This window comes from Macadamia integrifolia, chromosome 14 (assembly GCF_013358625.1).
Source record: "Macadamia integrifolia cultivar HAES 741 chromosome 14, SCU_Mint_v3, whole genome shotgun sequence".
Classification (NCBI taxonomy): Eukaryota; Viridiplantae; Streptophyta; class Magnoliopsida; order Proteales; family Proteaceae; genus Macadamia; species Macadamia integrifolia.
This window is the reverse complement of record NC_056570.1, coordinates 31,060,861-31,077,848: the sequence shown is the minus strand read 5'-3', so window position 1 is coordinate 31,077,848 and position 16,988 is coordinate 31,060,861. Positions and strand designations below refer to the sequence as shown.

Sequence of the window (16,988 nt, the reverse complement as noted above, 5' to 3'; positions counted from 1 at the left end):
AAAAAAAAAAAAAAAAAAAAAAAAAAAAAAAAAAAAAACCATGAATGAGGAATCGATATGAATTGGCCGATTCGTATCAGTATCAACAAAGGATTATACCGATTCCTGATCAATCCCGTATTGACATATGAATATGGACCAAAGGTATTAAAAAATAATAAAAAAAAAATAAGGGCAAATTTATCAGATCTAGCCCGATATACATTGATATCGAATCAATATTGCTAGAGGTAGATTCAAAAATCAAGTTCACAACTTTGGTTGGATTAGTGATTATGCTCTTAATTGGAAAGAATGAAAGTAATTGTTGATTTAAAACTTGGGAACGATCATGAGATCAGTCAAGGCCGATATAATTTCAATACCAATCTAGATCAACTTGGATTGAACCCTATCAACTGGTTCTACCCCATTATAAAGAATTTTTTTTTTTTTGTTTTTATCACGATTTTTACCCTTATACCATACGTGTGTATTGGGATAAAAAAGGTCAGAATTGAGAATTGGTTAAGGCCAATACATTTCTGACCCAGCCGATACTGACCGATCTAATCCGTATAATACGAAACACCTATACTGAAAATTTGAAATCATGAAATACCAGACAAAGGGAGAGGAAGAAATTCCCGATTTGGAAGTTACTTTGACCCTGTTTAATTTTGAGTCCCCCCTGTACTCGAATTTGATCACTAGATCATAACCGTCCAAACCGTCTAAGCATGGTAAAAATAAAAACACATGATTGATTCCACACTAAGGTGGGGCCCATCTTTCCTTTTTTTTTTTTTTAATAGATTTCTAACCGAAACCCTTGAATAGAAACAAATCCGCTAAATGGGAATTGAAATTTCTGAAAGTTTCCTAAAATGTTATCTATTTCAATTTTCTAATCCTACTCTAACGAAGAAATTATTCCTATCTTACTCTCCAAATCAAAACCCACCAAGAATTTATAAGTAACGCCATCCTTCTTAGCTATTTTAAATTTGTGAATCAAGAGACTGAGATAGTGAGAGAAAGAGACGAACCGACCATGTATGCAATACAGAGAGTCAGCCATGTTTCTATAGAATTTAAGGTCTCAGATGATCCCATCGCCATGATCGAAGAACCCAAGCTGTTCTTCAAGTTTAAAGTCGACGAATGCCGGAAGCCGGTGCTCTGGATCGGACCTTGGTTGACAACATTGGAGATGGAAGATCACAGACCATTACTAAGAAGCTTTAGTACAACTTTAATGTCTGAGAAGTTGAATTCTTTTGTTCTAGAAATGCTTTCATCAATAGAAATCCTTCAATCCGACCATCATGAAAATCTACAGAAACTGATCATCGATCAAGTTTGTGATGAAGCATCCATCATGGATCCTAAGACTATGGATGTTATTGTGGACATCAAGCTTGATACAATTGATGTGTATGAAGAAGGTGATGAAGAGATATCAAATTTTATTAGAGAATTGATGGTAATGGAGCAAGAGAGTGAAAGAATGGATATGAGACCTACATCAAGAGATGCAATAGAAGCATTAGAGAAGGTTGTGTTTGAGAAAGGAGGGGGTTTGTTGCAGACATCATGTGTGGTTTGTATTGATGAGTTCTTTGAAGGGATGGAAGTTAAGATGATGCCTTGTTCTCATATCTTTCATGGAGATTGTATAGATCAATGGCTTGGGGAAAGTGGTGTCCTTTGTGTCGCTTTGAGATGCCAGTTTGAGTGATTGGAGAAATCTGTTCCTATAGATTGAATCATGTTCATGTTATTTTTATTTTAATTAATGTGTGAGTTAACCTCTAATGGATTTTTTTTTTAATGGAATTCTTAACCTCTACTTATATGAACTTGTGCTTTAGTAAATAATTGTATTTCATGAAGTTCAGCGGATGCTCATGGATACCTCAATAACGAAAAAAATGGCCAGATTCAATTACATAGAACAATAACAAGTAGGGGTAGATCTAAAGTGACTATTGACGAAATGGTTAGAAAAGATATGTATAATATATGATAGGACTCGAAGTACCAAAATAATTACAAGGACTCGAAGTATAATATATGGAACTTCCATAGAAAACATTTCCCCATTATAGTTAATTGATGCACATACTTGTGCTTTATTTTATTTATCTATATATCATGAAAAGTAATTAGTTATTATTGGACATAAATTCAGAAATCCATCTTAAAAGAATTTGATCATATTGAAGTTGTATAGCTCTGAACACCCAAAAATATATATATATATATATATATATGTATAATTGATGTATTAATCATACTCATATTTAAATACTGATAAATCCCCCTCAAGTTTATTTCATGCACATAACCATTTGGATTTTTAAGCTTTGTAGAGATTGTTCATATTATCATTTACTCATTATTTGAATTTTAGCCCTGTTGCCACAGAAATTTATGTTGTTATATTGTCGGGTCATCTTAAAGACAAAAAGATGAAAATGAAACAAAAAAGAAGTCGGAGTTGACTCCGATAGGGATTCTCTGATTCTTAAGTCAGAATTCTATGCACTAATGGTAATTTATATCAAGATTGAAAAATACAGTATAATGAGAAAATAATAAGAAATTAAATCCATACCTTGTGGTCTATCTTTCATATTTACAAGATTGGGGGTGGTGTAACCTTAATCCCATAAAGAGTGTGAAAGATAATAATAGAGAATTAAATCCATACCTTGTGCTCCTTATCAAGAATGGGATTTATGAGGGGAATCCCAACTTTGTTATCTAACCGGACTACTGAAGCATGGATTTAGGGGACGATATCGATCTTGCCCTTGCTTTTTTAAAACGTACATTTTTTTTTTTTGCTGTTTTTCCCATGAAACAATACAGATAACCAATCCCAATGGATCAAGGATTAGAAATCAGTCTTAGCTGATACCAATCTGATACAATCGATATGACTGATACGATGTCGATCTTGAAACCATGAACCTAAGAACTCACGTTCCAATCAAAGGGATAATACGGTTCTAACTCTATTTTGGCATTCTCCTACCACTTGTCAGTCACCAATTGGTGGTTGATATTATGTATATTAAGCCCAATACCCTATGCAATAATAGTCATGCTTAATAATTTTCTGATGGGAATAATATAATAGAATATAATGTTTTTTCCCCTCTTTTTTCTGAGTCCGATATTTTAAAAGGGGTTTTTAGTGCTCTTCACTGCTTTAAGTGAAAGTTGAATGGTTTTTATTCAACCCCGGTATGACTTGATCCATGAGGTTGTGGGGTCAGTATGAACCCACGGGACTAGTCAGGCCGAAGGCTTGGACACCAGTCATTATTAGAAAAAAGAAAAAAAGAAAAAAAAGAAAAAAAAGCCAAAGTTAGTTTAAGGAAAGCGAGGAAAAAAAATTCCATATATGTTTAGCCATAGTGGTTCTTGGAAGTAGGGATGTAAATAGAAATTCAGAATTCGAATTCGAAAACGTATTTGGTTTAGGGGTATCCATATCTGATGTATCTGCATTCAAAGATGAATTATCCGATTCGATTAGATAATCAATTAATGATTTTGAGGGTTCTTGAAATTTAGACAAGTTTCTTGAGATTGAGGAAAAGAGCTAGGACAACTTAGAAGAATAGACTATAAGTAAAGTAAATTGTATTTATTAGGGGGAGGAAGGTTTGAATTATATAAGTCAGAGAGTAAACGGATAATTGAAAATCTAAACTCAATCCGCATTCATAATAATTTAAGAATATTCAAATCCGATCAAGGAATATCTAGATCCGATCATATCCGATCCATTTACATCCCTACTTGAAAATATGGAGTGAGGAATCGGTATGAATTGGTCGATTCATGTCAATATCACCAAAGGACTATTCCGATATGATTCTTGATCAATTACCTATTGAAATATTAATATGGACCAAATGTATTAAAAAAAAAAAAAATCACATCCAGACGGACATAGCTAGAACTAGATTAAATAAATTTGGTTCAGATCTTTGAATGGAATAGTGGATTATGCTTTTTAATTACAAAGAATGAAAGTTTTTCTTCGCTTGTAGAGTAGCCACTTATGTAACTTAATTATTACTCCTATTGTACAAAGTCGATATTAGGCTGTGTTTGGTAGTCACTTAGTTTCAGAAACGACATTTCGTGTCAAAAACAGAATTTTCAGCTTTCTGTGTCAGAATGTCGTTTAAAAAAGAAAGTGTTTGGTGAACCAGTTTGAGGAATGATTATCCTAGTTTTCACTTTTTTTATATTTGGAATGAAACGGAAATGATGGAACAAGGTTTTGTCGTTCCATCATTTTACATTTCTAGCTCTTTTTTTTTTTTTTTTTTTTTTTTTTTTTTTTTTTTCTCCTTTTCATTCCAAAAAAAAAGGAAAAATACCAAGTTGACACCAAACGCTTTCTTCCTGTTTTTTGTTCCCATAGAACGGAAAAACGCCAGAAATATTTTTTTGGATGACTACCAAACGCAGCTTGACTCTTTTACTTTTCTTGGTATAGGATTAGTGTTCTAAAACTCAGAAAGGGCCATGGAATCAATCAAGACCGATAGCATTCCATTACTTATCCATATTGGCCTGGACCGAATTATATTGAACAGATCTACCCTTTTTCTTGAAATAAAATATGTTTTCATCAAGATTTTACCCTTGTACAATTCATGTGTATCGATATCGAAAAGAGTTAGGATCAGAGATTAGTCAAAATGGATACTAGGGGTGTCGAAAAAGCCCAGTCAACCCGAACCATCCCTAGCTCGCCCTGAACCTGAACAGGGCTTGGGCTGAGATTTCAGCCCATAGGGTGTGTTAGGGTTCAGATTTTCAGGCCCGAGGCAGGGTTAGGTTGGGCCTGGGTTGAGGTCTCATCCCAACCCAACCTAACCCAACCCAACCCATCCCAATCCAAACCAACCATGTTTATTAAGTATATAATCATATAAATATGCTAATAATTATTAATTTGTATTTATAAAAAAAGGTCATTTGTTTTCCACAATCTACACATTTACGAAAACTTTGGTCTTTGGCCTCTGCAATGCGTCAAGATCAAGCAACCAAGTAACCAATAGTATTGGGTTGGGTTGGATTGGATTGAGTCAAACCCGACCCAATCAGGGTTCATCAGGGCTAAGTTGAAATGGGCTAAACTCGACAAGGTTGGGCCTTGACTGAGATATCCCAGCCCGACCTAGGGCTGGGTTGAATAACCTAGCCCAACTCGGCCCATTGACACCCCTGCCATTTCGAATTTGATCACTAGATCATAACCGTCCAAACCGTTTAAGCGTGGTAAAAAAAAAAAAAAAAAAAAAAAACAGGTGATTGATTCCACACTAAGGTGGGGTCCATCTTTTCTTATGGATTGATAACCGAAACCCTTGAAATAGAAACCAATCCGTTAAAAGGGAATTGAAATTTGTGAAAGTTTCCTATTATTTTATCTATTTCTATTTTCTAATCCTACTCTAAATTAGAAACTATTCCTATCTTACTCTCCAAATCAAAACCCACCAAGAATTTATAAGTACCTATGTCCTTCTTAGCTATTCAAAATTTGTGAATCAAGAGACTGAGATAGTGAGAGAAAGGGACGAACCAACCATGCGTGCAACACAGAGAGTCAGCCATGTTTCTATAGAATTTAAGGTCTCAGATGATCCCATCGCCATGATCGAAGAACCCAAGCTGTTCTTCAAGTTTAAAGTCGACGAATGCCGGAAGCCGGTGGTCTTGATGGGATCTTGGTCGACAACATTAGAGATGGAAGATCACAGAACATTACTAAGAAGCTTTAGTACAACTTTAATGTCTGAGAGGTTGAATTCTTTTGTTCTAGAAATACTCTCATCAATAGAAATCCTTCAATCCAACAATCATGAATATCTACAAAAGCTGATCATTGATCGAGTTTATGATGAAGCCAATCAATACTTATCAACCATGCATGTTACTGTGGATATCAAGCTTGATACAACTGAAGTGTATGAACAGGATGAACAGATTTCAAGTTTTATTGGGGAATTAATGGTAATGGCGCAAGAGAGTGAAAGAATGGACATGAAACCTACATCAAGAGATGCAATAGAAGCATTAGAGAAGGTTGTGTTTGAGAAAGGAGGGGATTTGTTGCAGACATCATGTGTGGTTTGTATCGATGAGTTCTTTGAAGGGATGGAAGTTAAGATGATGCCTTGTTCTCATATCTTTCATGGAGATTGTATAGATCAATGGCTTGGGGAGAGCAATAAGTGCCCTTTGTGTCGCTTTGAGATGCCAGTTTAATTAATTTGAGAAATCTGTTCATATAGAGTGAATCATGTTCATGTTAATTTTCCTTTTTTTTTTTTTTTATGTATGAGTTAACCTGTAATGGACTTTCTTTTGCCTCTATTAATGGAATTCTTTACGGTAAGGGGAAAAAAAAAAAATTAAATTCAATTAGAAGGGGCAAGAAGAAGTAAGGGTAGGCTTAAAATAATGATTGACAAAGTGATTAGAAAATATATGCATATGATTGCAGATAGAGTTATATGGAGGACGCGGATATCTAAGCCTTCGGCTTGATTAGTGCTGTGAGTTCATATTGATCAGTAGTCATAGTGAGGTTGAATGAGAACCATTCAACTTTCACTAAAAGTCCGATTTCTCTCTTTTGAAAAATATTAGTCTGAGCTGAATTTGAGAACTGAACCTTAAGTTTCGTCTGTCCAAGCATTTTTTCTTTCTCAATGGGTACTCAGAAACGAGTTGTTCGTCCAGAAATGAATTACCTGCTTTGTATATGCGGAAAAGAGAAACCAGAAATAGTTGATTCTAAATGGATTGTAGAAGATATCGATATGACGACGCTTTCAAAGCTTATGCCAGTGTCTGCAACTCCAAAACTCCTATCAAAACCCTAAAGGACTTCTCTCAGATCAAGTACGGTGAGGAATTTACAGCATACGAATTTCTCTGCGAGGGTTTTCCAGACGGACTCGGGTGCTTCTGAAGCTGAATCTGAAAACGTGACAGAGAAAGGTGAATTCTAAACCTTGTCGCTTACATATTTGATTTTGAGTCTTACAGAAAGTTTGCAGTGGCTGTCTCAATTTTGGTACTGGTTCTAATCTTACAGGGAAGAAAACTAAAGGAATGAGATACTATTTACCCAAAAAACAAATTGGTTGCTTATGTACTTCAGATTACCATATACAATTATGAACCAAATACGTTTTGTTGCATATTGTCAATGGTACTTCTTTATTTTTTTAAAACCTTTTTCCAAATTTTAGAACCAAGACGACTTTGGATAACAGGGCAATGCCGAATGATAGTGATTTTATGCAGAAACAGGAGCTTATTGATGCTGTTTTGAAGCAGTGGACTTTCACTTGCGCCAATTGCGTGTGCCAATTTGTTCTTGATCATCATTTCTTCTATAGTAGTTATCTTTGTAAGTTGTAAGCTATTTTGGAGGTGAGATTGCTTGTCTTACACTGAATTCCTATATTCAAATGCCAGAAAAAGGGAGAGGAAAATTTTATAGATTTGGGAGTTTGCTGAAGGAGTGATATAATTGATGGAGTTACATCACAACATCGATAGCGAATGGTTTAGTTGAGATATCATAGTTGTCCAGCAAAGTATGACTTCTAATTTTGTTTAGTCTCTCATTTATTATTAATTTTTTTTTTCTTCCTGTCTCTCCCTACATTACTTAGGTATTATTCCAGTCTCCTTCTGTTATACAATTTAAGAGTATTCATTTGATTATTATAAAAGAAAAGCTTAAACCTTCTTAAACTTGAACTCTTTGTCTTTTTTATGGTAGAAGAACTCTTTGTTGATTACAGTAACATTTAATGTTCATAGAATAGTAACAACAGGTATGGCACTAATAATGTAACTTTCTCTTAGTTGGTCTCATCATTTAGTGTAACCTCATCGTTTTTTTAATTCATTTTTACTCTATATGATGTTAGGTAATCATCTTACTGCAGTAGGTGCAGTGCCAAGTGGTTTTTCTCTTTTCTATCTTTCAATAGAGTTTTCAGCAGTCACTAGAGTTAAACTGGACTCAAATTAAGCATTATTCATCTGTCCCTTCATTGAAGCTTTTGAAAAGGAGCAGTAATTTTGTAAGAATGTAGCCAGGCGCTATTTTCCATTTTGCCCTATCTCTTGGTAAAAAATCAAAGGGAGAAACGGTCTATGCTAACTCACTGAATTCCAGTCTAACATTTAGGAACTTGATAGTATTTTAAGTGTTAGACCTTTAAAAAACTAAGAACCCAAAGTTTGACTTTGTAGGCTTCCAACTTTTGTGCATAACCTTTTCAAGTACACATTCGTTTTGTAAAATAGTTCTTTTTCTTTTTTTTTTTTTTTTTTTTTCCATTTCATCTATTATACTTCTTGATATGGAATAATTATAATGATTGTTGTATGGTTTACCTCTTGATCATTCATAGATGCAGGTCCCACTAGTAACTGAGGAGGTTGCTGTTCTTGATTTGTATCCAACACTTTTATCATTTGTTCATGCTTCTTGTAAGCTAAGTTTTTGTGGAATTAAAGGAAAAGGTTTCCTGTACCGTGTATTCCACTAGGAAATTTATGGTCTACATACCTAGTTGTGCCACATGGAAGGGTGATGGGGCCATTGCCAACCATTGGATATCTAGGGAATGATGTGAATTGACCTTGTGTCAAATTTCATACTCAAATTCTGTCACATATGCTCCCAGCATATGCCCTCTTGGTTGTCCGGGATTTTCAATGCTTTCTTGCCAATTGGCCAACTCCATTTGGGCTGAACCTTGGTGTCTCTCTTTTCAAAGATTGTCAAACCACTCACCATGCGACAGATATTTGTGCCAGTCCAGAGAGAGCCTCTTGACTATGCAGAGCAGCAACACTTTCCTGTATAAATATGAAGGAAGCCGAAAGAGAAAAAAAAATTTAAAATATAGTCTTTTTTGTCGTTGTTTTTTTTCATCCTATGTTTGCACTTCAAAGTAAGATGTGGGTAGAGATGAGATTGCTCTCTGAAGTTTCTACTCTTTTAGTTGAGGAGCTTCCTCCCCCCCCCCCCCTCTCTTTATATTTATCTCTCTCTAGGTAATTATTTTATCTTTGTGATTATAAAAGGGGTCTTGATAGTAATTTGTCATTTCTTTTTCACTGTTTATTCTGGGTCATCAAAGCCACGTCTGGAAACTAAAGATATATTTTTAAAAGCGTCTTGAAGTTAATCCTTTGTCATGGTCAGTGAAGGGTGCAAAGCAATTTTTTATTCACCCTGAATATTCTATTTGGAGTTTCTATATCATTGAATTTTTAAATCGTTGCCCTGGAAAATTCAACTGCTATTTGGTTCGTTGAGAACATTTAAGGGAAAAGGCTAGGCATGCCGCTAGAGTGCCTAGCATGTGTCATCCTCTCTCCTCCCCCTTTGGAAAAGACCCCTTTATTTCCTGTGTCCAGCGACTTAGCCCTACGACTGGTGCATGCCACTAGCTTACTGAAAGCTGACGGCATGCCCAACCCTCTCCCATTATTCGAATGGTATGAATAAACTTCTTATTTACCCAGAATGTCCTACTTGGAGATTCCATAACCACCTGTGTAATCTGTCTTTGGTCTCGGAAAATTTAAATATAATTTAGTTTGTGGAGGATATGTAATTTCCGGATAGATGTCTGAGTATTTTTTATGATATGTAATTGCCGGATAGATGTCTGAACAATTATGATGATATGTAATTTCTGGGTAGATGTCAGAGTACTTTTGATGATTTCTTTCTTTAAATGAAACTCTGAGAGCTGTGTTCTCACTGTTATCATTGAAGGATGGTGTTATAAATGCCCAAGAAGAGATGCTTAAGAATCAGAGAAACAATCTGATTGGGATTGGTGCAAGTGTGCTAGCAGGAACATGTTCCAATTAGTTTGGGGTGGTTGGTGGATTGCACATGTTTGTTCTTTTTATCTACAAAACCAAAGTAGAACATTGTATATAGAAGTTTGAGCTCATCCTTTCACTAAATCGCTTCCTCTGAGTTGAAAATTTGTGGATTTTTCAGATCTCCCTCTACATGGTTTTGTAGAAATATGATTATCAGATCAAACTCTTATGAGACAGTTGTATATATTTTGGCAGTTGGATTGAGCATTTTACACATACTGAAATTATGCTTCTGATGCCTCCAATTTGGAAATCTTGGCTCATAAACAAATCCAATCGCTTCTTAACAGAGTAATAGATGTCTCTAAACTGTCTCCATATTAGTTCATATATGAAAGTGGCAAAAGGATCCCATCACCTTCTGATCCTTGTATTTGATTACTTGTCTGAGCTCAATCCAACTCTATAAAATAAATATGGACTTATGCATGGTTTTATGGTGCATATGCTTTCATGGATGCTTTTTATAATATTCCCAGGTCAGTGATGGTAAATTGGTTCCTGGGCAATGGCTTATTTGTAAAATCAAGGTTCTTATACTTTAATGGATGTTCTGTGTGTATATATATGATGAAGCCATGTGTTCTCAGATATACTAAATGTTGTACTTCATAGATCCCAATCCCCAGGTTATGAGGAATGAACATGAGAGGAAAGGGTGAAACACTAGAACTAAACAAAAAGAAAGACTTAAAAATAATTCTCTACAATTCTGACAAGGACTTCAGCTCTGTTGTACTACTTGATCTAGAAAGTATTAGAAACATCTTTTGAAGCAGAGAAGGGTATTTTTTTCCTTGAGCTTAAAACAACTGGAGATGAATCCCTGTGGCTGTGAACTTGCTCTGTTCGAAGTGCGGCACCTTTGAATTTGACTGTTTCTTTCTGTGCAGGGGCTGCTTGATGAACAGTTTCAGCAGTGATATCTTCACCCACAGGAAACTGAAGAGGAGGAAGCAAATCAGTGGGGAAGAAGTTGCAGTTCAGGGTTCCTTCACAAGTAACTGTTTTCTGGGTAACAACCTGCTTTTGGATCCTATCGCCATTGACAGGCAACTGGTGAGGAGGAAGAAAATCAGTAGGAAAGAAGTTGTAGAGAAGATTGGACATTGGTTCTCAGATGAAACTTGGAAGAAGGAAATGGTAGGTTGAAGCAGAGAATTTAGGAGGAAGAGGAAGAGGAGACTCTGAATTGTCTAGACCTTCAAGTGGGTCTATTTAAAGAGAGAGAGTGTCATGGTGTTGGCTTGTAGTTAGTTTCATTGACGGTTGTGGAGAGACGATGGAATTGGAACCTTTAGAGAGAGAGAGAGAGAGAGAGAGAGTACATGGCATATGCTGATACCATCTAGAAAGTAGGAAAGTCTTGCTGATACGCTATCAGAGGGACGGCAGTGTGAGAAAGCATATTGAGAGTTGCAATGGGACCCCACAGTTTATGAGCTGTCAGGAATCTCTCTATTTTGTTTGTTATTTAGCTCCCAACACCAAACCATCAGCTTCAAGGATGGCCGTTGTTTTTTTTATTTCTTTATTTATTTTAGTATATTTTTTACCCCTTTGTTTTGCCACTTGTGCTATATAAAACGAAAGAAGGCCCCACAGGTTTTGAATATTTCTATGATGGTTTTTGTCAAAAACAAGAAAATATCTCTCTGATTCTAATATTTAATAAACACTGCATGTTTGGACCTCTGGTATCTCCCTCACATGTCAAGTTTTGATTAAAAAAATAAAAGATATTAAAAAAAAAAAAAAAAAAAAACAAAATTCAAAAGTATGGGAGAGTGCACATTTATGCACGAAAATCAGAAAATAAATGCTAATGTACAAAATGTAGAAAATATTATGGTTGAGTTTGAGTTAGGGATGTCAAACCCTAAACCAAATCAGTGAAATAGGACCAAGTTGATCGAATAACCCAAATCAAACCCAATTGGTTCCTTATGGGGCTGTCTTTGGTTTTGGGTATGGACTAACATAAACATATGCTTAGTGGACTTCCCATTTAATTTATTAGAATATGTAGTCCTTGCGCCAGTGTGGGGCGAATGAAGGGGTGCATAAGGGCAACGACAAGGGTGAGTTTCTTGTATTTTTACAGCGGTTGGGTTTTTATTTTGCTTCCTCTATATCTGGGTGCAAAGGTTACGCGATTATATGACGCTCTTTTTATCTTGATTTATATATATTTATTTAAATAAATAAAATATTACTTACCCTGTCTATTTTGAAAAATTAATAATTGAATATTATTGGACACAAATTCAGAAGTATTCAATCCTAAAAGAATTTGGATTTCAATTCGAGACAAAATCCAGTTCTATATCATGATGAACTTGGATAGTTCATGTATTAATCACATTCATATTCATATACTGATAAACCCATATCAACTGTAATCCCATGCACATAACCAGGTGGATTTTAAAGCTAAATGGCATGAGTTGTATGACTAGATATTATATTATGAAAAACTGGCGACTAGATTTGCAGCTCAATGCCATGTGCAATAATAATGCTTAATATTTGTATGATATGATAGAATATAGTCTCAAGGACCTCTAAATACAATAACTCTTTCTTCTTATTAGACAATACAATACATTTTCTTGGAATCAAGACACAAGAGGTTTATGGAGATTTGGGTTGCGTTTGGTATACATTCTAGACCAGGAACGTGTTCTATATTGTAATAATAATAAAAAAAAAAGCAATGTTTGGTATACAGTATATTCTTAAATTCTTAATTTCTCGAAATGTGATCAAGAATGCAGCTCATTCTGGATTTAAGATATTTCCTCATTCTACATGCATTCTCATTCTCGAGCTCGAGTTTTGAGTCACTCCTCCCAAGCTTTACATTGTTGCCCAAATTTTTTTTTTTTTCTTACAACTTGTTAAAGGAAGAAAATGAGTGGAGAATCATCTGTACTCTCTCTCTCTCTCTCTCTCTCTCTCTCTAGCGGCTTGTGTGTGAGACTATTGAAAAATATGATGGAAATGAGTAGGTCATGCTCATTGTGAACGGTGATGACGGATTGGTTCTTGTCAAAGTCATGATTGAAACCTCTGAGATGATCAAGAGCATAGAGAAAGGAGTGGGGAGGAATAGAGTCCAACGTGGCCTAAGCGAGAAATGTGCGACAAAAGGGTAGGTCTTATTCAAATTACTATTACTATAATTAAGGAAAAGGGAAAAAGAACACTACATCCTAAGTGTATCTTATCTTTACACACATGGTCACATAGGAAATTCAAACCAGGCTATGAAAAGATGCTGATGCCTTAGTCTATTTCCTCATGCGTGTGGCATAGAGTATACTAGGTGTAGTGTTTTTCATTGCCGAACACAACGATTGTAAAAAGACCACCCTGGCGCTGGTTGGGATGCCCATTTGCCTCCCTAATTGGTCCACACATTACCCTTCTTTCTTGTGTGATCCTTTATCCTTATTTCAAAAACATTTCTCAAATCTCACGACCCTGGCGCGTAATTGGTCCTCCCGCTAGAACCCTTAAGCTAGCCTGCAGTGGACGAAGAATCCATGGAGGAAATGGCGGATTGAATCCCTTTTATACTCTTCACGGAAATTGCTGGTCTGATCTGAATTAGTGAACTGAATCTTACAGGTTTCGTCTCTCCAAACATTTCTTTCTCAATGGATACTCAAAAACGAGTTGTCCGTCCAGAAATGAGACAAGAAATGATTGATTCTGAATGGATTTCAGAACATATCAAGATGACGATTTACAAAGCTTATGCCAGTGTCTTGAACTCCAAAGCTCCCATTAAAACCCATAAGGGATTCTCCCAGATCAGGTACTGTTAGGGATTTACAGCAATTTATTTCCTTTAAGCTTCTCTTACAATATTTCTTCATCTGTTTTGGTGGAGTTATTAGGCCAAAGGGTGTGGGGAAATGGATTCTGAGGCTTATGCAAGGGTTTCCAGACGGACTCGGGAGCTTCTGAACCTGAACTTGAAAACGTGACAGAGAAAGGTTAATTCTAAATCTTGTCGCTTACATGTTTGATTTTAAGTCTTATAGAAAGTTGGCAGTGACTATCTCAATTTTGATTCTGGTTCTAATCTCACAGGGAAGAAAACCGAAGGAACGAGACTCTACTTACCACAAAAGAATTCGGTTGCTTATGAGCTTTTTTCTTTGGTAGAAGTTGCTTATGAACTTTGGATTACCCTTTACAGGTATGATCCAAAAACGTTATACTGCATTGTCAATCATACTTACTTATATATATATATATATATTATTCCTTTTGACAAATTTTAAAACCAGGACGGCTTTGGATAACAGGGCAATGGTGAATGGCAGTGAGTTTATGCAGAAACATGAGATTATTTATGCTGTTGACTTTCATGTGTGCCAATTGCGTGTATCAATTTGTTCTTGATTATCATTTCTTCTGAAGTAGTTATCTTTATAACTTGTAAGCTATTTTGGAGGTGAAGATTGTTTGTCTTTATACTGAATTCCGATATTCAAATGCCAGAAAAAGGGAGAGGAAAACATTATGGGTTTGGGTTTGGGTTTGGAAGTTCACAGAAGGAGTGGTATAATTGATGGAGTTAGATCACAACATTGATAACGGAAGGATTAATTGAGAACTTGAGATATCATAATTGTCCAGCAAAGTGTAAGAAGATGGAAACTGTAAATCTTACTGTGTTTCATTATGTGTAGAACAACTTATTTATACAAGAGTTTTACAGGAGAAAGTCAATATTACAGTTGGGGCTTGGGGATATAAATTAACACCTCCTCAATATGTTAGCACCAATTCAACATTACAGCTAGGGGTTGGGGATGTACATTAACACCCCCCCTTCAAAGTCAAGGTGGTTCCGAGAAAACCAACTTGAGTTTGGATACCAAGAAATGAAAACGCCCGGAAGGATGTGTTTTTGTAAATAGATCTGCGAGTTGGTGCACAGAAGGAACAAAGGGGAGAGTGAGAGTGCCTTGTAGTAAATGATGCCGAACAAAGTGACAATCGATCTCGATATGCTTGCTACGTTCATGAAATAATCATTGTGAGCAATTTGAGCAGCACTCTTGTTGTCACAGTAGATGGGAGTTGAAATAGGAAGAGAGACACCCATGTCTTGTAGTAGCCAATAAAGCTAGATTAGTTCAGAGGTGGTATCACAAGAGCACGGTACTCGGCTTCAGTACTAGAACGAGCAATAACACTTTGTTTCTTGCTGCACCAAGAGATAAGAGAATCACCAAGAAAGAAACAATAACCAGTGGTGGAACGTCGGTCAGTAACATCTTCAGCCCTGTCAGCATCAGAGTAGGCTCTCAATTCAAGAGAAGAGCGGGAAGAATATAATAAGCCTTGGAGGAGAGTGCCCTTTATGTAGAGGAGGATGCGAAGAATTGCAGCATAATGTGTGGTGCGTGCAGATGTCATAAATTGGCTGACATCATAGTTTTTAAGGCGGTAAGGCGACGGAGGCGTTTGAGGGCCTTTTGGAGTGCCTTAGCAATAAGGCGGGCATAAAACATCGCCTTATTGACTAAAGCGTTCTTGTGTACTTTTTTTTTTTTTATAAAACCAATCTATTTGGTTCAAATCTTAGTTGAATCCTATTACTCATATGCTAAATAAATATTAAATGTTTATATTCATACCAATGTAAGATATTCATCAAAGAAAACAAATCAATAAAGTGAATAAACTAAGTTCATCATCATCAATCATCAATCATCAATCATCAATCATCAATATTCAATCATCAATCAATCATCAATCATCAATCATCAATCATCAATATTCAATCATCAATCATCAATCATCAATCATCATAACATATTAACATATAATATAAATACATAATTATGAAAAAAAATTATAAATATAAAGAAAAGAAGACATAAAATATACAATTATTTATTATACTTACCTCTATGATGCCATAATGAGTGCCTAAGCCCTAAGGTCATCTACTATATTTCTACTCCTGTCAAAGAAGTAATTAAGAACTTAGAATTAAAATACTTCGAAAGTAAAAATCGAGATGCCAAATTAAATGGGTGAGAAGTGACTAACCTGGGGATTCTTAATCATTCTAAAAAACTTTAAACTTCAATGAAGCTAAAACATAAAATAAAGTAAAATGCTAAGAATTTAGTAAACAATGAAAGTCAAATACTTAAAAGTTCAAGGACTCAAAAAACTTTAAAGTTTAAAGACTCAAAATACGTCAAAGTTCTAAGACTCAAAGACTTTCAATCCAAATCAGTAATTAAATTAAAATCTTCTTCTTCATCTGCATTCTGTTGTTGGCTTGCATCATTTGGAGCTATGCCATAATCATCCTTAATGTTTTCATCATCACGAATATCCTCTTCACTCATCTCATCCACTTCTTCATCTGACGAATCCTCAAGCTCAACCCTCCTATCACGCCGGATATAGCAAAGATTGGTTCCACTGGTAGATGATGGAGCCCTCTTTGGTCTATTGTGGCCTTGATATGATGAAGATGCTCCAAGTGCTCTATCAACATCTCTCCAAGTGAGATCATTCTTAGGATGAACTAATTCATCCTCTGATTCACCAATCATCCACTCACTACTCCAATTAAGCTCATCGAGCAACAATGGATTGTAGTTTCTGCATTGTTCTTTTCTTTCTTGGAACCTTGCTTGAAGTCGGCGATTATATTGAATGTAGACAAGATCATTTAACCGCTGATGCTCTAACCTATTCCTCTTCTTGGTGTGAATCTGAAAAACATTAATAATATGAGGTTATCTACTTATCTTCAATAAAACCATGTTAAGTGAAGTACATGTACTATTGTACTCAAAACTCAATAGTCAATACTCAGTTACTCACAAATTCAAATGTGCTCCAATTGCGCTCACAACCAGAAGATGAGCAACAAAGACCAAGTATGCGCAATGCAAGCTTTGAAAGGTCAGGAGCAGTACTTCCATATAGAGACCACCAAGAGACTATAAATATATAATATAAAAAAATAAGTTAAGTAAAAAATCAAC

General features: G+C 35.6%; 2 protein-coding genes and 1 long non-coding RNA gene across 5 annotated transcripts in view; all 3 read left to right on the top strand.

The window, feature by feature from the left end:
- Window positions 1-1,033: 1,033 nt before the first annotated feature.
- LOC122060832 (E3 ubiquitin-protein ligase SDIR1-like) lies at window positions 1,034-1,720 on the top strand. The gene has a single exon (XM_042623923.1). The coding sequence runs from the start codon at window positions 1,034-1,036 to the stop codon at window positions 1,718-1,720; it is 687 nt and encodes a 228-aa protein (XP_042479857.1).
- A 3,766-nt stretch (window positions 1,721-5,486) lies between these two features.
- On the top strand, window positions 5,487-11,525 carry LOC122061039 (E3 ubiquitin-protein ligase SDIR1-like). Its single transcript, XM_042624207.1, has one exon. The coding sequence runs from the start codon at window positions 5,608-5,610 to the stop codon at window positions 6,286-6,288; it is 681 nt and encodes a 226-aa protein (XP_042480141.1). The 5' UTR covers window positions 5,487-5,607; the 3' UTR covers window positions 6,289-11,525.
- A 1,701-nt stretch (window positions 11,526-13,226) lies between these two features.
- LOC122061569 overlaps window positions 13,227-16,988 on the top strand; it is a 10,339-nt gene continuing 6,577 nt past the window's right edge. For 2 of the 3 annotated variants that reach the window (XR_006134679.1, XR_006134678.1), the window contains exons 1-3: window positions 13,237-13,777; window positions 13,860-13,958; window positions 14,056-14,164. This is a non-coding gene — a long non-coding RNA (uncharacterized LOC122061569). Of the gene's footprint in view, window positions 13,778-13,859; window positions 13,959-14,055; window positions 14,165-16,988 lie in introns of all 3 variants that reach the window. The other variant, XR_006134680.1, reaches the window with a different exon arrangement.

Bases quoted from the DNA above. Each gene is read 5' to 3' on its own strand.
- LOC122060832 (XM_042623923.1), top strand. From the start codon at position 1,034: ATGTATGCAATACAGAGAGTCAGCCATGTTTCTATAGAATTTAAGGTC.
- LOC122061039 (XM_042624207.1), top strand. From the start codon at position 5,608: ATGCGTGCAACACAGAGAGTCAGCCATGTTTCTATAGAATTTAAGGTC.